This window comes from Ovis canadensis, chromosome 14, assembly GCF_042477335.2.
Source record: "Ovis canadensis isolate MfBH-ARS-UI-01 breed Bighorn chromosome 14, ARS-UI_OviCan_v2, whole genome shotgun sequence".
Taxonomy (NCBI): domain Eukaryota; kingdom Metazoa; phylum Chordata; class Mammalia; order Artiodactyla; family Bovidae; genus Ovis; species Ovis canadensis.
This window is the reverse complement of record NC_091258.1, coordinates 70,087,570-70,106,637: the sequence shown is the minus strand read 5'-3', so window position 1 is coordinate 70,106,637 and position 19,068 is coordinate 70,087,570. Positions and strand designations below refer to the sequence as shown.

At 50.8% G+C, this 19,068-nt stretch overlaps 1 protein-coding gene across 1 annotated transcript; it reads left to right on the top strand.

Annotated features, from left to right (window-relative positions):
* The first annotated feature begins 9,095 nt into the window (after positions 1 to 9,095).
* On the top strand, positions 9,096 to 16,637 carry LOC138419123 (cytoplasmic tRNA 2-thiolation protein 1-like). Its single transcript, XM_069551363.1, has 3 exons — positions 9,096 to 9,292; positions 12,519 to 13,063; positions 15,309 to 16,637. The coding sequence occupies exons 2-3, from the start codon at positions 12,556 to 12,558 to the stop codon at positions 15,842 to 15,844; spliced, it is 1,044 nt and encodes a 347-aa protein (XP_069407464.1). The 5' UTR covers positions 9,096 to 9,292; positions 12,519 to 12,555; the 3' UTR covers positions 15,845 to 16,637.
* Positions 16,638 to 19,068: the final 2,431 nt, after the last annotated feature.

Here is a 19,068-nt window from a genome sequence, read left to right as displayed (position 1 = left end):
CTCTTCCCTACCAGTAAATTGGATTCCAACTTCTCTCCTTCCTTAACCAGACCCTGTGGGACCATTAGAGAGGCTGCAAAGATGCCCCATCTCAGCATTGCCAGTGACAGAGAGATGCAGCCGCAGAGCATGTTGGGTGAATGTCATGGTTAGAAACTGCTGGGCAACGAGACTCACTGGTGTGCGAAATGTTCACAATTTGATGCCGAGTTAGAATCGCACAATACAGACCGGCATCTGATAGGACCATGTTGTGAAGAGTATAGATTAGTTAACTGATATAGATACAATAGTACAGTATGTGTACACACACACCTATATGCTATATATATCCAGTGAGATGGTTGGATGGCATCGTCGACTCGATGGACATGAGTTTGCACAAACTCCGAGAGATTGTGAAAGACAGGGGAGCCTGGTGTGCTGCAGCCCGTGGCGCAAAGAGTGGGACATGGCAAGCGAACAACAATATCGACATATAGATATACCATATGTATCTCCATATATATATAAATGTCTATGTGCAAATTGTAGAAACTGTTAACTCTTAATGGTGCTATCTAAATTTCCCTTTTTGCACTTTACTGTATTCTCTGAAGTGTTTTTTCCCCTTCTCAAAGTATATACATTGTTTTCATATTTAGTATAAGAACCAATAAAATTAAAACAACATATGGTTTATTGAGACCTCATAATGCCGTTTCTGGAACTTCTTCTTGAGCTCTCTTCATGCACGTGTCCAAAAATATCTAAGTAAATTTGCTCATCCCCATAACAAAATAGAAAGAAAGGAGGGAGGGAGAAAGAAAAAGAGAGACTCTCTCCTGGCCAGATCTAGGGGAGTGTGGAAGCCCAGGCGAGCCCCTGCGGTGGTCGCTGCTCTCAAGAAATACCTGACTGTTTGAAGGTTCATGAAGCAGTTAGGGCCATTTCTGGACACAAGGCAGTCTCCTGGGCCCGTTGCTTTAGACCTTTTCCATTTTGGGGTCCTCTAGCCTTCATCTCCTCATCTGTATCTGCCTGTCCCCGAGTCACTAGGTCCTTCGCTGCTGTTTCTTCAATAAAAATCAAAAAGTCCTCATAGGAGGTTATTTCACGGAAACACATGGCCAAGGGGTCTGCTGGTTGCCTGACCCAACAAGAGCCCATGAGGAAGAGACCCTCAGAACCCTGGAGGGACATGAGTCCCAGTGCTGCCCTGAGTAGCTGGGTGACCCCGAGGCAGCCGCCTAACCTCTCTGAGCCTGGTTTCTCTTCTCCATAACCTGAACGACACTTTGCATTCCTCAGGATCCTTCAGCACACCTGGCACAGAGCCTCACACCGGCCAGGTGCTTGGCAAATGTCCCAGGAAGCCATATGTGTGTCTGATAGTTTTTTAGAAGAAAGCCACTGTCAGACTCCACCGCCCAGCTGGGACCCAGCAAGGGCACAGACAATCTTCCACACCCCAGTTCATTCCCCAGCCCGATTCAGAAGTGACAACGCCTCGGGGAACTTTGAATTAATACCTGATCTCAACTGGGGGGTGTGGGGTTATGGATAGTGCTGTTCAAACCCGGAAGGCGTCCTGGGTGGGGCAGGACAGTGGCCGAGCCATGTCATATAAACAAGGACCTTCCTCTGGGAGGAGCGATGAGGTTTTTTATTTTCATCCTGAGGGCAGGAAGGGAGAAGGAAAAGAGTGGGCGGGGCTTTCTGCCTGTCACTCCCTGGATCCACCCACCGGGGACAGGTCATTCCAGGATTGCATCTGAGCAGCTCAGAAAAAGCTGGGAGGGTTGTTTGAAGAGTGATTCAGGAGGAGGAGGCAACAGGGATCCCGGTCCTTGTTAGGAGAGAATCGGGACTGTGAGCTGCCGTGAAAAATTCTTTCGGATGTAAACTGTCAAGATTTGAGAGGGGAATGGTCTGCCCCTGTCCCAGGCTCCCAGCTCCCTCCCCTGTGGAGTCTGATTGGAAAGAAGTGCCTGCTATTGCATCTAGCTGCCAAGTCTGTATGCTCTCCCTACACATCCCAACCCCTTTTATGCGGCCTCTGTGCTCCATTATTTAACCGCCATTGTTGTTGTTTAGTCACTAAGTCATGTCCAACATTTTTGCACTCCCATGCACCGCAGCCTGTCATATCTATGTATTAAGATGCATTAAATTCACAGGTATTTCCAAAAATCGCCTGATGCAAATAATAAAAAACTAAACACATCCCTCACAGGCTTCCCTCATAGCTCAGTCGGTAAAGAATCCGCCTGTAAGATGCAAGAGACCTGGTTCGATTCCTGGGTTGGGAAGAGCCGCTGGAGAAGGAAAAGGCTACCCACTTCAGTATTCTGGCCTGGAGAATTCCACGAAGTATACAGTCCATGGGGTCGCAAAAAGTCTGATATGACTGAGTGACTTTCACTTTCACGATACAGACTTCCCTGTAGCTCAAAGGTAAAGAATCTGCCTGCAGTGCAGAAGACGGGGATTTGTCCCCTAGGTTGGGAAATTCCTCTGGAGAAGGGAATGGCAATCCATTCCAGTATTCTTGCCTGGAGAATTCCATGGACAGAGAAGCCTGGTGAGCTACAGAGTCTGTGAGGTCACAGAGAGTTGGACACTACAGCGACTAACACACGCAAACACATCCCAAGTTAACCATTGTGTATTCCCATTGACAGAGATGGGCACGTGTTCTACGTCTATATCTAAACCTATATCTCCATTAAAAAAGTCAAATCACTCTATTGTACACTTGAAACTGATATAATATTGTAAGTCAGTTGTGGGTGCTCAGTTGTGTCTATTTGCAGCCACGTGGACAGGAGTCCACCAGGCTCCTCTGTCCACGAAATTTTCCAGGCAAGGTTACTGGAGGGGGTTGGCATTTCCTTCTCCAGTGGATCACGTTTTGTCAGAACTCTTCACTATGACTTGTCCATCTTGGGTGGCCCTGAGCTGTGGCTCATAGCTTCATTGAGTTATGCAAACCCCTTCACCAGGACAAGGCTGCGATCCATGAAGGAGGAATTTCTGCTACTACACATTAATTTTACCTATTCCTGAGCTTCATATCAATGGAATGATAAGGTATGTATTCTTTTGCATCTGGTTTCTTTCATTCAACATGTATTCAAAATTCATTCTCATTACATGTGTTGTTGTTGTTATTGTTGTTTTTGAGGACTAGTATTCCATTGTATGGATATATCGTACTTTGGTTATTCATTCTCTTCTACTATTTGGGTTATTTCCACATTTGGGCCGTTATAAATAATGCTGCTATAAACAGGCACATATAAGTGTTTGTGTGGATATTCGCTTTTATTCTTCCAGAGTAAATTTCTAGGAGTAGAATTGTTGGGTTATAGAACGGATGTATTATGCTTAACTGTACACAAAACGGCCACATCATCTTCCAAAGCAGTTGTACTATTTACATTCCTCCCACACACACCCCCGCCCCCAGAAATGTGTAGCTTCCCAGGTGGTGTAAGTTGTCAAGAATCCGCCTGCCAAGGCAGGAAACACGGGTTCAATCCCTGGTTTGGGAAGATCTCGGGAGTAGGAAATGGCAACCTACTCCAATATTCTTGCTTGGAAAATTCCATGGCCAGAGGAACCTTGTGGGCTACAGTCCATGGGGTCACAGAGAGGCTGACATGACTGAGAGTCTGAGCACACTCAGAAATGTACAAGAGTTCCAGTTCCTCCACATCCCCTCTAACATTTGGTATGCTTAGGTTTTAAAATTTTAGCCACTGTAATAGTTCTGATAGAACATCTATTGTGATTACAATTTTCACTTCTCTGGCATCTTTTCAGCATTTTTTTCATGTGTCATTTGGATCTCTTCTCTTACAAAAATATATAAACAAGTCATTTTTCCCAACTTAAAAATTAGGTTGTCATCGGTGTAAAAAGTAAAATTCAACTGAGCAGATTTAAATATCTAATTAGATATTTGCTTATTCATGAATCAGGCAACATCTCACTGAACAAGTAGAAAGATGTGCAAAATGGAAGTCTTTTATATCAGAAGGGTGCAGGGACCGGGGAAGAATGAATTACCTCATCTTTCTTTGGGAGATAGAGATCTATAGGGAACATCATCTCACTAGTGCTGACCAGAAAATTACAAACTGACTGGTTAAAGGTCATATCCTTGGGAGGCTGAAATTGCAATTAGGTTAGGTAATAAGTGTTGTTTGCTGATATGGGGCTCAGCAGGTATGACTCCATTTGGGGCCCAGCTTCTTTTTTGAAAACATTAATTCTTTATATGTAAGTTCAACCTGTCTTTCAGGGATCTCTTGATAGATAGAAGATATAGATAGATATGATTTTCTCCTACCTTATAGCTTCCCTTTTATATTCTTAATTCTGTCTTTGATGAACAGAAGTGTTTAATGAAGTCTAATTTATGTATTTTTATGCATAGTATTTTGGATGTCCTTTAAGAATTCTTTGCACATCCATAGATATTTTTCTAAGTTTTCTTCTAGAGTAATGCTGTCCAAAATAAATAGAATACAAGCCACGTATGTAATTTTAAAAGTCTTAATAGCCACCATAGAAAAACAACTTGGTGAAATTACTTTTAAATTTTATTTATTTACGTATTTTTGGCTACACTGAGTCTTCGTTGCTGCACGCAGGCTTTTTCTAGTTGTGGTGAGCGGGGGCTACTCTTCTCTGCTGTGCGTAGGATTCTCATTGTGGTGGCTTCTCTTGTTGCAAAGCATGGGTTCTAGGGTGTGGGGGCTTCCGTAGTTGTGGCTCGAGGGCTCTAGAGACTCAGGAGTTGTGGTGCATGGGTTTAGTTGTCCCACGGTATGTGGGATCTTAGTTTCCCGAGTGGAAATCTTAGTTTCCCGAGGGATCAAACCCATGTCCCCAGCATTGGCAGGACTCTTAACCACTGGACCACTAAGGAAGTCTGAAATTACTTTAAATTGTATTATATTTAACCCACCATATCAAAAATATTTAAACATGCCATTGTCAAACTGAAAAAAATTCACAATGTGAGAGTTGTGAGTTAAGCTTTATTCAGGGCAAAATGAGGACTATAGCCCCGGAGACAGCCTTTCTAGGTCTAAGAAACTGCTCCAAAGAGATAGGGCAAAAGGTCAGTATATATGTAACTTAGGAACATGCAAGTAAGCTTTTTTTTTTTTGCCACTTCATTTATTTTTTTAATTAATCACATATTTTTTTGAAGAAGGTTTCTGCTTGCCTTGTGAAGGTTACTGCTAGTCACGAGGAGCAGACGTCACCAGGAAGGAACTGGGTGCTTTTCATAAGGAGATGCATGAATTGGGCTCATAAAATCATCTCCTGAAGATAGCTAACTGTCTGAAGACCTGTCCTGCCAGTTTTTCCTACAGCACAGATACCTCATTCCTGATCTCCACCCTGAACCCTTTTCAGAGGGTAACGAAGGTCAGCAGCTACAGCAGCTCAGGATTTTATCTTTGTCGAGGTAGATGGCAAGTGCCAATTTGTAGGGGACAGATCTTGCCTGGCAAATCCCATAGACGGAGGAGCCTGGTGGGCTGCAGTCCATGGGGTCGCTAAGAGTCGGACATGACTGAGCGACTTCACTTTCACTTTTCACTTTCATTCATTGGAGAAGGCAATGGCAGCCCACTCCAGTGTTCTTGCCTGGAGAATCCCAGGGACGACGGAGCCTGGTGGGCTGCAGTCCCTGGGGTCACAAAGAGTCGGACACGACTGAAGCGACTCAGCAGCAGCAGCAGCAGAATCAATATTAACAAGAATGAATGAGACTCTCCTTCAGAAATGGGGGTTGGGGTAAAGCAGGAGGGGGGCCCAAGGGAGGTGATGGACCAAAGCCTGAGGCTGTCTGGGGGTCACACCTCGAACCCCCTTTTAATCACTCCATCTCCCCCTCTCCTCACCAGCCCTAAACCACACACCCCACATCCTTATTTCTGGGACGCTGGAGCCCGGCCCCCCCAGGAACCTGACCTGCTCTGTGCCCTGGGTCTGTGAAGTGAGCACACCCCCTATCTTCTCCTGGACGTCAGTTGCTGCCACCTCCCTGGGCCCCAGGACCCCCCTCTCATTGGTGTTCACCCCACGGCACCAAGCTCCCCTGTCAGGTGACCTCGCCTGGAGCCGAAGTGAGCACAGCGAGGATCATCCACCTCAACGTGTCCTGTGAGAGCTGGGCCAGGACGCCCGGGTCCCTGAAGGGGTCTGGAGGGCAGCCATTACCCATAACAGGGGTCATGGGCCTCAAACATCGGGTCCCAGAATTTGGCCTGGGAGGGAGTCAGGAGGACCCCTGCCCCATCCTTTCCCCATTTATGCAGCTTCTGAGGACACAGGGCCCACGTCCACTGAGGCCTCGCTACTGACATGGGTCCCCCATGTCTCTCTGTCACAGACTTTCCACTGAACTTGACCGTGACCATTGTCCAAGAAAACAGCACAGGTAGGAAGGAGGCCTCTCCCAGGCTGTGGGAAAGGGCTGCTTCCAGCCCAGGGCCCCATCTCAGTGATCCGAGACCCTCTTGTGGATGAACCCAGTAGTCCCTCCCACTTCTCTGCCCCCATGACCACTGTGCCATCCAAGAAACAGAATGCTGCTGGCCCCTCAGGATCTCCTTCTTGTTTCTCCTCCCCACTACACACCCACTTCCCTCAATAAGCCCCAAGTGAAAAAAAAGGGAAAGTGTTAGCTCAACCGTGTCCAACTCTTTCCCACCCCATGGACTGTAGCCCATCAGGATCCTCTGTTCATGGGATTCTCCAGGCGAGAATACTGGAGTAGGTTGCCATGCCCTTTTCCAGGGGTTCTTCCTGACCCAGGGATCAAACCAACATCTCCTGCATTGCAGGCAGATTCTTTACCTGATTTCTGAGCCACTAGGAAAGCCCCAATAAGACCCTAGCCTCACTTTAATGCCAACTGGTTCCTTGCTTTTCTCTGTAGCTTTATCATCCGAGCGTGCTGCCTTTGGTACTAAGCTTTGCACTTGTTTTTCTTAAGACTTGGTATAAAGAGAAAAAAAATCCATCTGTTTTCTTCCATTCAGCTTCATGCATCTGCCCATCTTAGACCCCTCACCCCTCTCGTGGAACCATTACCCATAACCTGGGGCAGGGTTGGTGCTGTGATCACTAAGAAGGGAAGATGCAGGGGATACGCATACATGGGCATGCCCACACCATCAACTCTTGCATTTTCAGCTGATATCTCATCTTGTAGCCCCATTCCCCTCTTGGGCCCCCTCTGTCCTGACCGACTCACTGTCTCCTAGCAGGGGCAGTTATAGTATCTCAGTGCTCAGAAGGGCTGTTTCCCATGGTCCCTAATTTGCAAACAAAAACAGACAAATCAGAGAAGAGACAGAGGGAAGTCACAGAGAATCCAATGGTGGGTGAAAGAGGAACTTTTGACCACAAGCCATCAGAGTTTAGGAGGACTTTTAACCCCACTTATTCAGTTTGCTGAAGAAGACACTGAGGTCCAGAGTGGGCAAGTAAATTGCACAGGAAGTCAGTTCATCAGTTGACGGCTTAGGGTTCATTGGGCTGGGTGATAGGAAGTGTATGTTAATGTGAGAGGAAAGAATTGTCGACGCTTACCATGAGGTGAGGGAAGAAATTTCATTCATTCATCAACCATCTACACTGTACCTTTAGGTTTTTAGTAAAGATTCAACCTTTGCCCTTGAGAAAAGCAACATCTGGTTGGGAGACAGATCATCCACAATTCCAATGAGACGGGGGAAGTGCCTGTGGCGGGGAAACAAAGGCATGTGATGGGCGGGTCTCTTGCTTCTCTGGACTAAAGGGTGAATTCTCAGAGAGGAACAGGCCAAGTAGACATAGTGGGGACTTTCAGGGTCTCACAAGTGATGTGAGCTCTGCAGATGACCCTGGACGCTCAGGTACCATGTTCCCAATCCCACTCACTCTCCCACTGTTCTGGGGATCCTCCACCAGCTAGCAAGTTCTGGGCTCTCTCTGTGACCAACCCCACCTCTGCACCCCTTGGGTTCTCTCTGGTTTCTGGGGATCCCTAGAAACGGCGATGCCGCTATCCGTGGTGCTGATTCGGAGTTGGTTGCTGACTCAGAATGTCTGCGGCCTTGGGGAGGGGGAGGGGAGGTTGACCACAAAGAACAAGGACCCTTGGTCTGGATTCAGGAGGGCCAACAATATGTTAGACGTGCCGGGAAGGGCCCAGGTCTACCTGGGAGGAGGGACTCCAGGGAAAAGAAGATCTCTATTCATCTTCCTTGACCTTCTGGCCACCCTCAGGAATGTTCTTTGGAAAATGCCAGGCTGTTGACACACTGGTCCAAGCACTGGGTAAGGTGAAAGCTTTGTTCTATCCCTTAACATGTATGATCCCATTTCATTTTCTGAACATGCCTGACAGAAAGGGGTAATCGCCATCATCAAATAGAGGGAGCAGCTGACAGACAGACGAGCAGCTGTAGGTACAAGTTTCCAAAGAGCTCCAAACAATCCCACCACTTCCTTAAGGCAAAATAGTAATAAACTTCATTTATTACACAATGAAATTTATTACGTCTTCCTCTTTAATCTGGATTGAGCTCATTACTGCTTTTACCAATAAAATGTGGAGGACGAGATTCACACGGCTGCGACCCAAACTCAAAGGGCAAAAATAATGTGCTCTGTGAAAGAAAGTGAAAGTGAAGTCGCTCAGTCGTGTCCGACTCTTTGCGACCCCGTGTACTGTAGCCTACGAGGCTTCTCCGTCCATGGGATTTTCCAGGCAAGAATACTGGATTGGGTTGCCATTTCCTTCTCCAGGGCATCTTCCCCACCCAGGGACTGAAACCGGGTCTCCCGCATTGTAGGCAGACGCTTTACTGTCTGAGCCACCAGGCAAGTCCAATGTGCACTACAATCCTTCTAAAAGCCTATCGTAATCCCACAAAAGCAGATAATCCGAATGCAGCCACTTCGCCTTTTAAGCGTCCGGCACGGTGACAGCTCACTACCCTAGTTAACAGTACGCGCGCCGCGTCCGTTGCCCATGCGCAGGCGCAGAAGGAACAGCGCAGTGGATTTTGGGAGTAGTGGGCAGATTGAAATAAGGGGCCGCAAGGACTGCTGGGAGTTGTAGGCCGAGGGCCTCAGTAACCACCGCGGCTTCAGATGGAGCCGTCGCGTGGGGCTATGGGAGCCGTAGGCAAGACAGCTCCCAAATCCTTGTGGGAATCGTAGTCTCGGAGCCACTTCCGTACAGGAGTTCCGCGTGTTAGGCAGTTTGGACGATCCAGCACCGCGTTCTACTCAGGTAAGTTATTTCCTCCCGGAGCTGGTCGGCCCCTGGGCGCCCGCTCTTTGTTGCGGTGCCGTGCGAAGGTTGAGGAACTCTCCGGGGGTAATAACATTCGCCTCTGACGTCCCAATGCTTGTATCCCAGAGGCCTACACGGAATCCTCACTGTGGGCTGTGCCGTCCAGCCTGTCTCTGGCCCGCCCACCCCTCTCCCCCGGGTGGGCTCGGGGAAATTCGACCATTTTCCTGCCCTCACCCCCAACTGGATACTTCCAGGAGGTCCCTGCACTGTCCTGAAACCTGTCTTGATAGAATGATGTTACACACTACCCATCATTCTGACAAAGCTGCGATCCGGAGGCACACTTGGGGTCTGGGCCCCGCCTTCTGGGAGCGCTTATTCCCTCAGCATACAAATCTTTACTGAACCCCGATCCTTTGCCAAATCCCTTGGAAGGCAGGGGGAGTCAGTGGTGGCTGAGGCAGACCCTATCCCTCCCTGCCTGTAGTGAGCTCACAGGACAGGGGAAGGGAGACAGGCCTGTCACCACGAAGGGTAGCGTCATGATCCGGTTGGGATGGAGGCATACAAGGGGCTCTGCGACCCCAGAGGGGGCGCCTGAGCCAGCCTGGGGTCTATAAAATCTGCGAGGGAAGATGCTTAATACACATTTCAAATCTGACGTGTCCAAAATGGAATTCTAGTCAGCCTCCTCCACAACTAAATGTTCCAATCATCCTCCCAGGTGCTCAGGCCCAAGCCTCTAAATCATTCTTCAGTCCTCTCTTTTCTCATGACCCCACCCCAATCCAAGTCTTGTGCAAGTCCTATGGACCGTACCATCAAAACAGATCCAAAACCCCACCTTTTCTTGTCATCGCCACTGCCAGCACCCCAGTCCAGGCCAACATCATCTCACTGACTATCGCCATAGCCTCCTCTCTGGTCTCCCTCCCTGCCACAGTCTGTTCCCCATATAGCAGCCAAAGGGAAACTTTTAAAACTTAAATCAGATCATTTGCCTCCTTTGCCCAGAACCCTCCCATGACTCCCATCTCTCTCAGAATTAAAATTAAAGCTGTGTCGTGGCCTATGAGCTGCTGAAAATCTGCAGACTCGTTCCCTGGCAGAGTCTTCCTCATTCAGGAGGCAGGTTCCTGGGCCCTAGTGATCGTAGATTTAGGGGGAGAAGAGAGATGAGTCCAGAGTGACTGTATGTCCTGTCCTATGGAGGAGCTGGGTGGAGATGTGGTACTCTCAGCAAGCAGTGAACAACTGGGCAAGAACAGGTTTCTCCGTGGGGAGAAGGGGACTGGTGAGTTTGGGTACCTAGGATTCTGGAGATCCAGTGGGTATCTTCAGTGGGACATTTGAAGGACGAGCCTGATGGACATCATGATTCAGTCACCCACAAGGAAAACTAGTTGGGCAGGACCTGGGAACCATGAAGGTGCGTCTCCAAAAGAGGCTGAGCAGGAGGCAAACGAGGAGAGCGAGGGAGAATCAAGCTGGAGGCAGGGGTGAGGTGAAATGCATGGGAGGATGTAGAGAAGACCCTGGGCAGTTTTGTGGACAATTTCGTGTGTAGAGGAGGGGAGGGGAGGGGAGGGAGACTAAGGAGGAGCCTCCTGCAGTATCCAGGAGAGAGACATGGTTCAGACCAGGGTCGCAGCTGTGGAGATGCTAAGGAGTGTTGGGCTTCTGGGTCTATTTTGAAGCTACAAACAGGATTTGCTCCGTTCTAGTTGGATGTATGGGGTTTGAGGTTTGAGGACATGCCCCAGGTGCATTCTCAGTGGGGCATTTGGAGGAAAGGTTGGGACCTTACATTGCAATTTGGAATCACCTACAGGGAGAGTTAAGAGGGATGGAGAAAGCAGCCCAGTGTCCTGGGACACAAAGTTCCTGCCCTGAGTAGCTGGAGGGACAGAGCTGAGAGAAGCAGGTTTGGGAAGGGGAATCAGGAATCTGGGTTCTGCGATGCCTGTCAGACAGCTGAGTTGTACTGGCACCTAACTGGTGTTATAGACAGTAAGCATGGGAGTCACATAAAATGATTCCACACTTTATGGGAAATCCTGGAAACAGGATGAACTGCTCAGAAGCTACTGCACTATGATAGTCCAGCCCAGAGATGATGGTGCCCTGGAGGGGAGGGACTCAGTCTGGTGGGTTCTTATGGGTTCCCCTGGCAGGTGGGTCCAAGAAGAGAGGGAATCGTGGCTGGGTGGGGAGAAATGAGGTGGGGGGAACAGAAGGAGTCAAAGATGGGCTGATCCATCTCTTGATAAAGCCACAGAAGCTTTATCAAGAGGATACCTGCCCTGCCTTTCAGAGGATACAATCGGGACCCATTCCTAGAGACAGCATCCCACCCCCACCAAAGTGAAATTCAGTTGGTCTTTCCTGTTTATCCCCCTTCCTCTAACAGAACTGCTGGCAGTCCCCTTGCCTCCTTCTGTTCTTAGATCACTGACCCTCCCCAAGCTCTATGAGCAGCCCTGGAAGCCCAGGTCAGCGACCTGTCCTTCTGATCAGGGTTATAAGAGGGGTGGCTTCCCTGGAGACTGTGAAACGGGTCCTTAATATGCACCTCCATCCCTCCAAACAGAATCTGACCTAACTTGCCTATCTCTCCCTCTCCCCTCCACCCCTCACCCCCAACCAGCTACTTCTCTCTCCTTGGTGTGTAATGGATGTAATCCAAGAAGCCTTCCTGGAGGCACTAGCCTCCTTAAACCTTCCAGAGTCAAACAGTTGACCCTTGAACAACATGAGTTTGAACTGCTCCACTGAGACTCAGACATTTTTTTTCCCAATAAATACATACAATACTACACCGTCCACAGTTTAGTTGAATCCTTGGACTTGGAACAGGGAAGATATGGAAGGCCAACTGCAAAGTTATGTGGAATTTGGTTGTACTCCCAATCCTCGCGTTGTTCAAGGGTCAACTGTATACATATAACCCTCCCTTACTCTGGAAGATGGAGAAGGAAATGGCAACCCACTCCAGTATTCTTGCCTGGAGAATCCCATGGACAGAGGAGCCTGGCAGGCTACTGTCCAAGGGGTCGCAAGGGTCGGACACGACTTAGCGACTAAACTACCAACTACTACAACTACTCTGGAAGAAGCCTACCTGGTCGCCACTATTCTCGGCAGGGACACTACCCTCTGCAAGCAACGACCCGTAATCCGGAATCCACGTGTAACCCGCCTCCCCTCTCCACCCATCCAGGAGAAGCCGACCCCTCCCGCCTCTCCAGGACCCCACGATGCCCGCCCCGCAGTGCGTCTCTTGCCACAAGGCGCGCGCCGCCCTCCGCCGTCCGCGCTCGGGCCAGGCGCTGTGCGGCACCTGCTTCTGCGCCGCCTTCGAGGCCGAGGTGCTGCACACGGTCGTCGCGGGCCGCCTGCTGCCTCCTGGCGCCGTGGTGGCCGTGGGCGCCTCGGGCGGCAAGGACTCCACGGTGCTGGCGCACGTGCTGCGCGAGCTGGCCCCGCGCCTGGGCATCTCGCTGCACCTCGTGGCGGTGGACGAGGGCATCGGCGGCTACCGGGATGCGGCGCTAGCAGCCGTGCGGCGGCAGGCGGCGCTCTGGGAGCTCCCGCTCACCGTCGTGGCCTACGCGGACCTCTTCGGGGGCTGGACGATGGACGCCGTGGCCCGCAGCACGGCTGGCTCCGGCCGCAGCAGAGCCTGCTGCACCTTCTGCGGGGTGCTGCGGCGCCGCGCTCTGGAGGAAGGGGCGCGCCTCGTGGGAGCCACGCACGTCGTGACCGGTGAGCGCAGGCGCGGCCCAGAGGGGGCGTGGTGGGAGGGGCGCATGCGTAGTATAGGGCACCTTAAGGGCGCTGGAGTGCATGCCTGGGTGGTAATGGGGACTATGAATGGCCTAGAGGAAAGAACCGAACGTGGAGAAGGGGATGTGCGCATGCTCTAGCATGGGGCCCGAAAGTACAGAAGGTTACTGCCAGGGTGGTGGGGGCAGGAGGAAACGGGATGAGCTGGGCATCACAAAGACTTTGGGTCTTGGCCGCTCTCTTGGTCTGCACAGCTTGGCAAGGAGGGTGGGAGGTGGGAGAAGCGAGTGGCAGGAGTTAGTCTCTGGGTATCAGGTCTTTGAGTCTTTGCTTATCTTTAATCGTCTCGAATACTCTTGGTCTCATGGCCCCCAGCTGCCTCTCTTCAGAATCCATCTCTATCGCTGGAAAGTCTCTCTCTGCCTCGTAACTTCTTTTTCTTGTTGGCACCTCTTCTTTTCCACAACTATCTTTTCTTCTCTCGCTCTCATCCATTCCTTCAACAAACAACCACTGGGTTTCTACTAAATGCCAGCTCCAAGCTGTTATTAACATATAGAGTATGCACTACACACATTTATATTATATATGCTCACATCCTCATCGGGCTGTGGCTGAGAATACAGCGATGCCCGGGACAAACCTAAGCCCGCCCTTTTGCACAGTCCAAATATAAAAAGATAAACGATCATAAATGCCATTGGGGAAAATTACATGGAGCAAAAAGAGGACCTTATGGTGTGGAGAGAGGGGATGAGGGAGGGCTTTTGAGATCGGGGGCTCTGGTGAGGAGGTGAAGAGGGGTGATGTTTGAGCGGGGTGGAGGTTGTTCCAGGCAGAGGGAACCATCTGTGCCCAGGCCAGTTTGAGGGGCCCCAGGAAGACCAGAGCAGTGGGCGGAGTTCAGATCCATTTTCCCCTTTTGATGGTGAGGCGTTAACATCTGATCCTTTGAGCAATGGGGAAATGGGTAGGTAGGGCAGGGGTGAGGAGCCTGGGTTGGAGAGGCAAGGGCGGAGCAAAGGAGATGAGCCTGGAGGGTGGCAGCTGTGGGTGGTCCAGGTGAGAGAATGGTTGTGAGAATCAGTGCTTTTTTTTTTTAATGCTGTGTAAATATTCCCTTACTTTCTCCCTGGTCCCTCTAAACAAAGATAACACCAAAACATTGCAGTCTGTGCCATCAAAGGCACTTGTGTCAACAACCATGAGTTTTCTATGGCTGCTGTAGCAAATCACCACAAATCCAATGGCTTAAAACAACACAAATGAGAAAAAAACAACACAAATGTATTAGGTTGCAGTTCTGGAGATTAAAGTTCAGGCAGAAGTCTCACTGGTTGGCATTCCTCTGAAGAATCTACTGAAAAGTCCATTTTCTTGCCTCTTCCAGTTTTTAGAGGCTACCTCTTGGAGGCCTCCTTCCCCCAGCTTCAAAGCCAGCAGCTGAGTCCTCATCTTGCATTGTCTGACCTTGCTTGTGTTCCCACATCTTCCATCCTGACTCTTTACCTTTAAGGACCCCTGTCATTACCCTGGGGCCCACTTGGCAAAGCTAGGCTGCTCTCCCTATATTAACATCAGCTGATTAGTAACCCTCATTCTATGCGCAATCTTTATCTCTTTCACCATGGGACCCAATATATTTTCGGGTTGAGGGGGTGGGGGATTCTGCTTACTACAACAGTCCTCTTTCCCATCTCCGTTAAATGACGGAGTAAATGAAGTAAATGAAGTCTGAAGTACATGTTTTTGTTGAGGGGGGGGGTGTGTCTTGGGCCTGTGGGATCTTGGTTCTCCAACTAAGGATTGAACCTCGTCTCTCAGCATCCAAAGCACAGGGTCCTAACTACTGGACCACCAGGGAATTCCCTGAAGTACACTTTTAATTGAGGCTGAAATGACAGTCTTCCCGACGCAGGGATCAAACCCAGGTCTCCCGCCCTGCATGCAGATTCTTTACCTACTGCGCCAGGAGGGAGGCTCTGAAATGATAGTTGTAGCCTAAAGGACTTTCACTTGCTAGCAGAGGGCCTGGTCTGCGATAAGTAGGGGTTAAGTGAGGCACCCCGGGTTGCTCCACGGGAGCCTGGGGGCGTGGCCCTCTCGTTTCTGGCCGGGTCCCCCCGCAGCCTCCCCGAGGCCGTCCCGCGGTGCCCCGGGGTCTCCTCCCGCGGCCCCGCCAGCCCCGGCCCCCTCCTCATGGCTCCTGTCTCCCCTCTCCCAGGACACAACGCGGACGACATGGCGGAGACGGTGCTCATGAACTTCCTGCGGGGCGACGCGGGCCGGCTGGCGCGGGGCGGGGGCCTGGGCTCCGCGGGCGAGGGGGGCGCCCTGCCGCGCTGCCGCCCGCTGCAGCTGGCCTCGCAGAAGGAGGTGGTGCTGTACGCGCACTTCCGCCGCCTCGACTACTTCTCCGAGGAGTGCGTGTACGCGCCCGAGGCCTTCCGCGGCCACGCGCGCGACCTGCTCAAGATGCTGGAGGCGGCGCGGCCGTCGGCGGTGCTGGACCTGGTGCACTCGGCCGAGCGCCTGGCGCTGGCCCCGGCCGCGCGGCCCCCGCCGCCCGGCGCCTGCTCCCGCTGCGGGGCGCTGGCCAGCCGCGCGCTCTGCCAGGCCTGCGCGCTCCTGGACGGCCTGAACCGCGGCCGGCCCCGCCTGGCCATCGGCAAGGGCCGCCGGGGGCTGGACGAGGAGGGGCCGCCGCGGGAGCCGCAGCCGTCCCGACTGCCGACTTCCGAGCCGGTCCCCGACTTCTAGAGACTCCAGTTCCCCGCGGGGATCTGGCGCCATGGGGGCGCGGACCGCCTGTAAATGACACGGAATGAACCCGCGTTACCTGAGCCCGGGCTTCGTGTGCAGCTGGGAGAGAGACGGAACCTGTTACCTGCGATCCTGCAGACGCTGGGGCTCTGGGCTCCTGGGGCTGGGGCCCGGGGACTCCTGCGCCTCAGGGAGGGGAGCACTAAACGACCTTCCATTCCTGAGCGAGCAGGACTTAGGGGGCTGCTTGCCTGTACCTCTGTGGGGTTCTGGACGTGCTCAGATAGCGCTAACCCTTCTCGATCGCCTACTTCCCGCCTGATGTTCGTGTTTGCCTGTAGTAGGCTAAGCACAACCAGGCAGCTGGATGAACATGTCAGTTACAGCACTCGTGGTGTTTCTGTGTGAGCGCTGTGTGTCCTGCAGGCGCTGGGCCATCTCATTTCACTCGCACCACGATCTCATTGGCTGTAGCCCGAGGCCCATCACTGGCCTGAGGTCACCTCTCTGGAGCCCCACCTGGGGACTCACGCCCAGGTCCACCTGGGGCTCTTCAAGACGGTGGAATTAGTCCTTATCCCCACTACCACCTGAATCTCTGATGGATGAAGAGCAACTGGGGCGGCTCTCCAGACTTCGGGTTCCAGAGGCAGAGCTGGGTGAGCTTGGGTCAGTGACTTAACCTCTCGAATCTTCCATTTGCTCCCCTGAAAATGGAATCAAGGCCTCGCACCAAAGCACTGTTGTGAATGATAAAGCGCTCAATAAATGTGTCCGACTTGGCTGTTCACACTAAGGTCTCGCCACCAGGGGGCGCTCGATTTCGGGGTTGCTGCCCTGCCGATCCAGACAGGCGTGAGGCTCGGAAACTGCCTGCCTGATTCCTGAGGAGGCTTGGTGTCCTCAGTCCCACCTCCAAGTTTTGCTGGACTGCTCCTTTTTTAGAAATGCCCTCCTTTCCCATCTTTCTGCTCACATCCTCCAGGGGCCTCCTGGAAGCGTTCCTGAATCTCCTCCCACCCTGCCCAGCCCAGGACATTGGGAGTCTCCCAAACCCCAGCCGCTGGGTCCTGTCCTCTGGCCATCCTCACTCTTTGGGTCTCTCTTTTCCTGTTTAGATTGGGCTGGAGGGCCGGGAACACATGCTCGGAGTCCCCTGTGAATTAATCGAGCATTAGGTTAATTATTCGTTCAACAAACACGTATTGAGCGCTTCATCTGTGCCCCATGTGCCAAGGGCTAGGAATACTGCAGTGAGCAAAGGACAAAACCCCCGGCTGCCATGAGGTTCACAGTCCAGGAGAAACAGACAGTAAGTCAGTGAATATATAATGTTAGACAGTGATTAACACAACAAATAAAAATAAAGCAGGATTAGAGAGAGAGAGAGTGCCAGTGTCCATAGGGGTCAGGGCATGGCCTTTTGAGGAGGTTGCATTTGAGCAGAGACCTGAGTGAATCATAAAGCTATCGGGACTTTCCTGGTGGTCCAGTGGTTAAGACTCTGCCTTCCAATGCAGGAGACACAGGTTTGACCCCTCGTGTGGGAACTAAGATCTACCCGCACTGCAACTACTGAGCCCACCCACCACAACTAGAGAGTCTTTGGGCTGCAACAAAAGATCCTAATTAAGACTGAAGGCAGCCAAAAAAAAATCATAAAGCTATCTTGGGAAAGAACTTTCCAGGCAGAAGGAACTGCTGATACAACAGCCCAAGGGTGGGAATAAAGTTGGTAAGTCCAGGAAACAACAGCCAGGTGGCGTGGCCAGAGCAGAGTGGGCAGGGAGGAGAACAGCAAGAGTTGAGATGCAGTAGTAGCCAGCACAGGTCCTGCCACGTCTCGCTTAGGCAGGAGCCCATTTCCCAGTTGTCATTTGCCAGGCCCTTGCGGAGCACTCCTTCCTTGCGTTAAGCTCAGTGATAGGATAGACTGTGTTTTGATCCCTATTTTTACAAATGGTGAATTTTGGGCTCAGAGATGTGAAGTGACTTCCCAAGGTCACACAGCAGTAAATCAGTGAAGAAGCTGGGGCTATTCACCTTTTTTGCTGTGCCGCCTGCTGGAAGCCAGGGGACTTGGGCCCTTGTTGCAGATCAGCCACTGGTTCACCTTGTGGTTTTGGGCAAGGGACTTTTCTTTAATTGAGTTACCCCCTTCACATCAGGAAGTGGGTGGTTGATTAGACTTATGTTGTAGTTTAGAGCAACACTAACCAACAGAAATTAATAATTAATAATATGAGCCATATATGTAATTTAAAGATTTTGTGTAGCCATATTTTTAAGGAGGGGAGGAAACAGGTGAAATGTTAATAATATATTTTATTACGGTGTATTAAAAAGTAGAGACATCACTTTGCTGACATAAGTCCATGGAATCAAAGCTATGGTTTTTCCAGTGGTCATGTATAGATGTGAGAGTTGGACCATAAAGAAGGCTGAGCACTGAAGAACTGATATTTTTGAACGTGGTGTTGAAGACTCTTGAGAGTCCCTTGGACTGCAAGGAGATCAAACCAGTCCATTCTAAAGGAAATCAGTCCTGAATATTCATTGGAAGAGCTGGTGCTGAAGCTGAAGCTCCAATACTTTGGCCACATGATATGAAGAGCTGACTCACTGGAAAAGACCCTGATGCTGGAAAAAATTGAGGGCAGGAGGAGAAGGAGGGTAACAGAGGATGAGGTGGTTGGATGGCATCACCAACTCAATGGACATGAGTTTGAGCAAAGTCTGGGAGATGGTGATGGACAGGGGGGCCTGGTGTGATGCAGTCCATGCGGTCATAAAGAGTCATACATGACTTAGCAACTGAACAACAACAAATATCCAAAATATTACCATTTTAATGTGTCAGTTCAGTCACTCAGTCGTGTCTGACTCTTTGCGACCCCATGGACTGCAGTACGCCAGACCTCCCTATCCATCACCAGCTCCCGGAGTCGGTGATGCCATCCAACCATCTCATCCTCTGTCGTCCCCTTCTCCGGCCATCAGGGTATTTTCAGATGAGTCAGTTCTTCACATCAGGTGGCCAAAGTATTGAAGTTTAACCTTCCGCATCTGTCCTTCCAATGAAGGGAAGGACTGTCCAAGGGACTCTCAAGATTCTTCTCCAACACCACAGTTCCAAAGCATTAATTCTTCGGTGCTCAGCTTTCTTTATGGTCCAATTCTCACATCCATACATGACTACTAGAAAAACCATAGCCTTGACT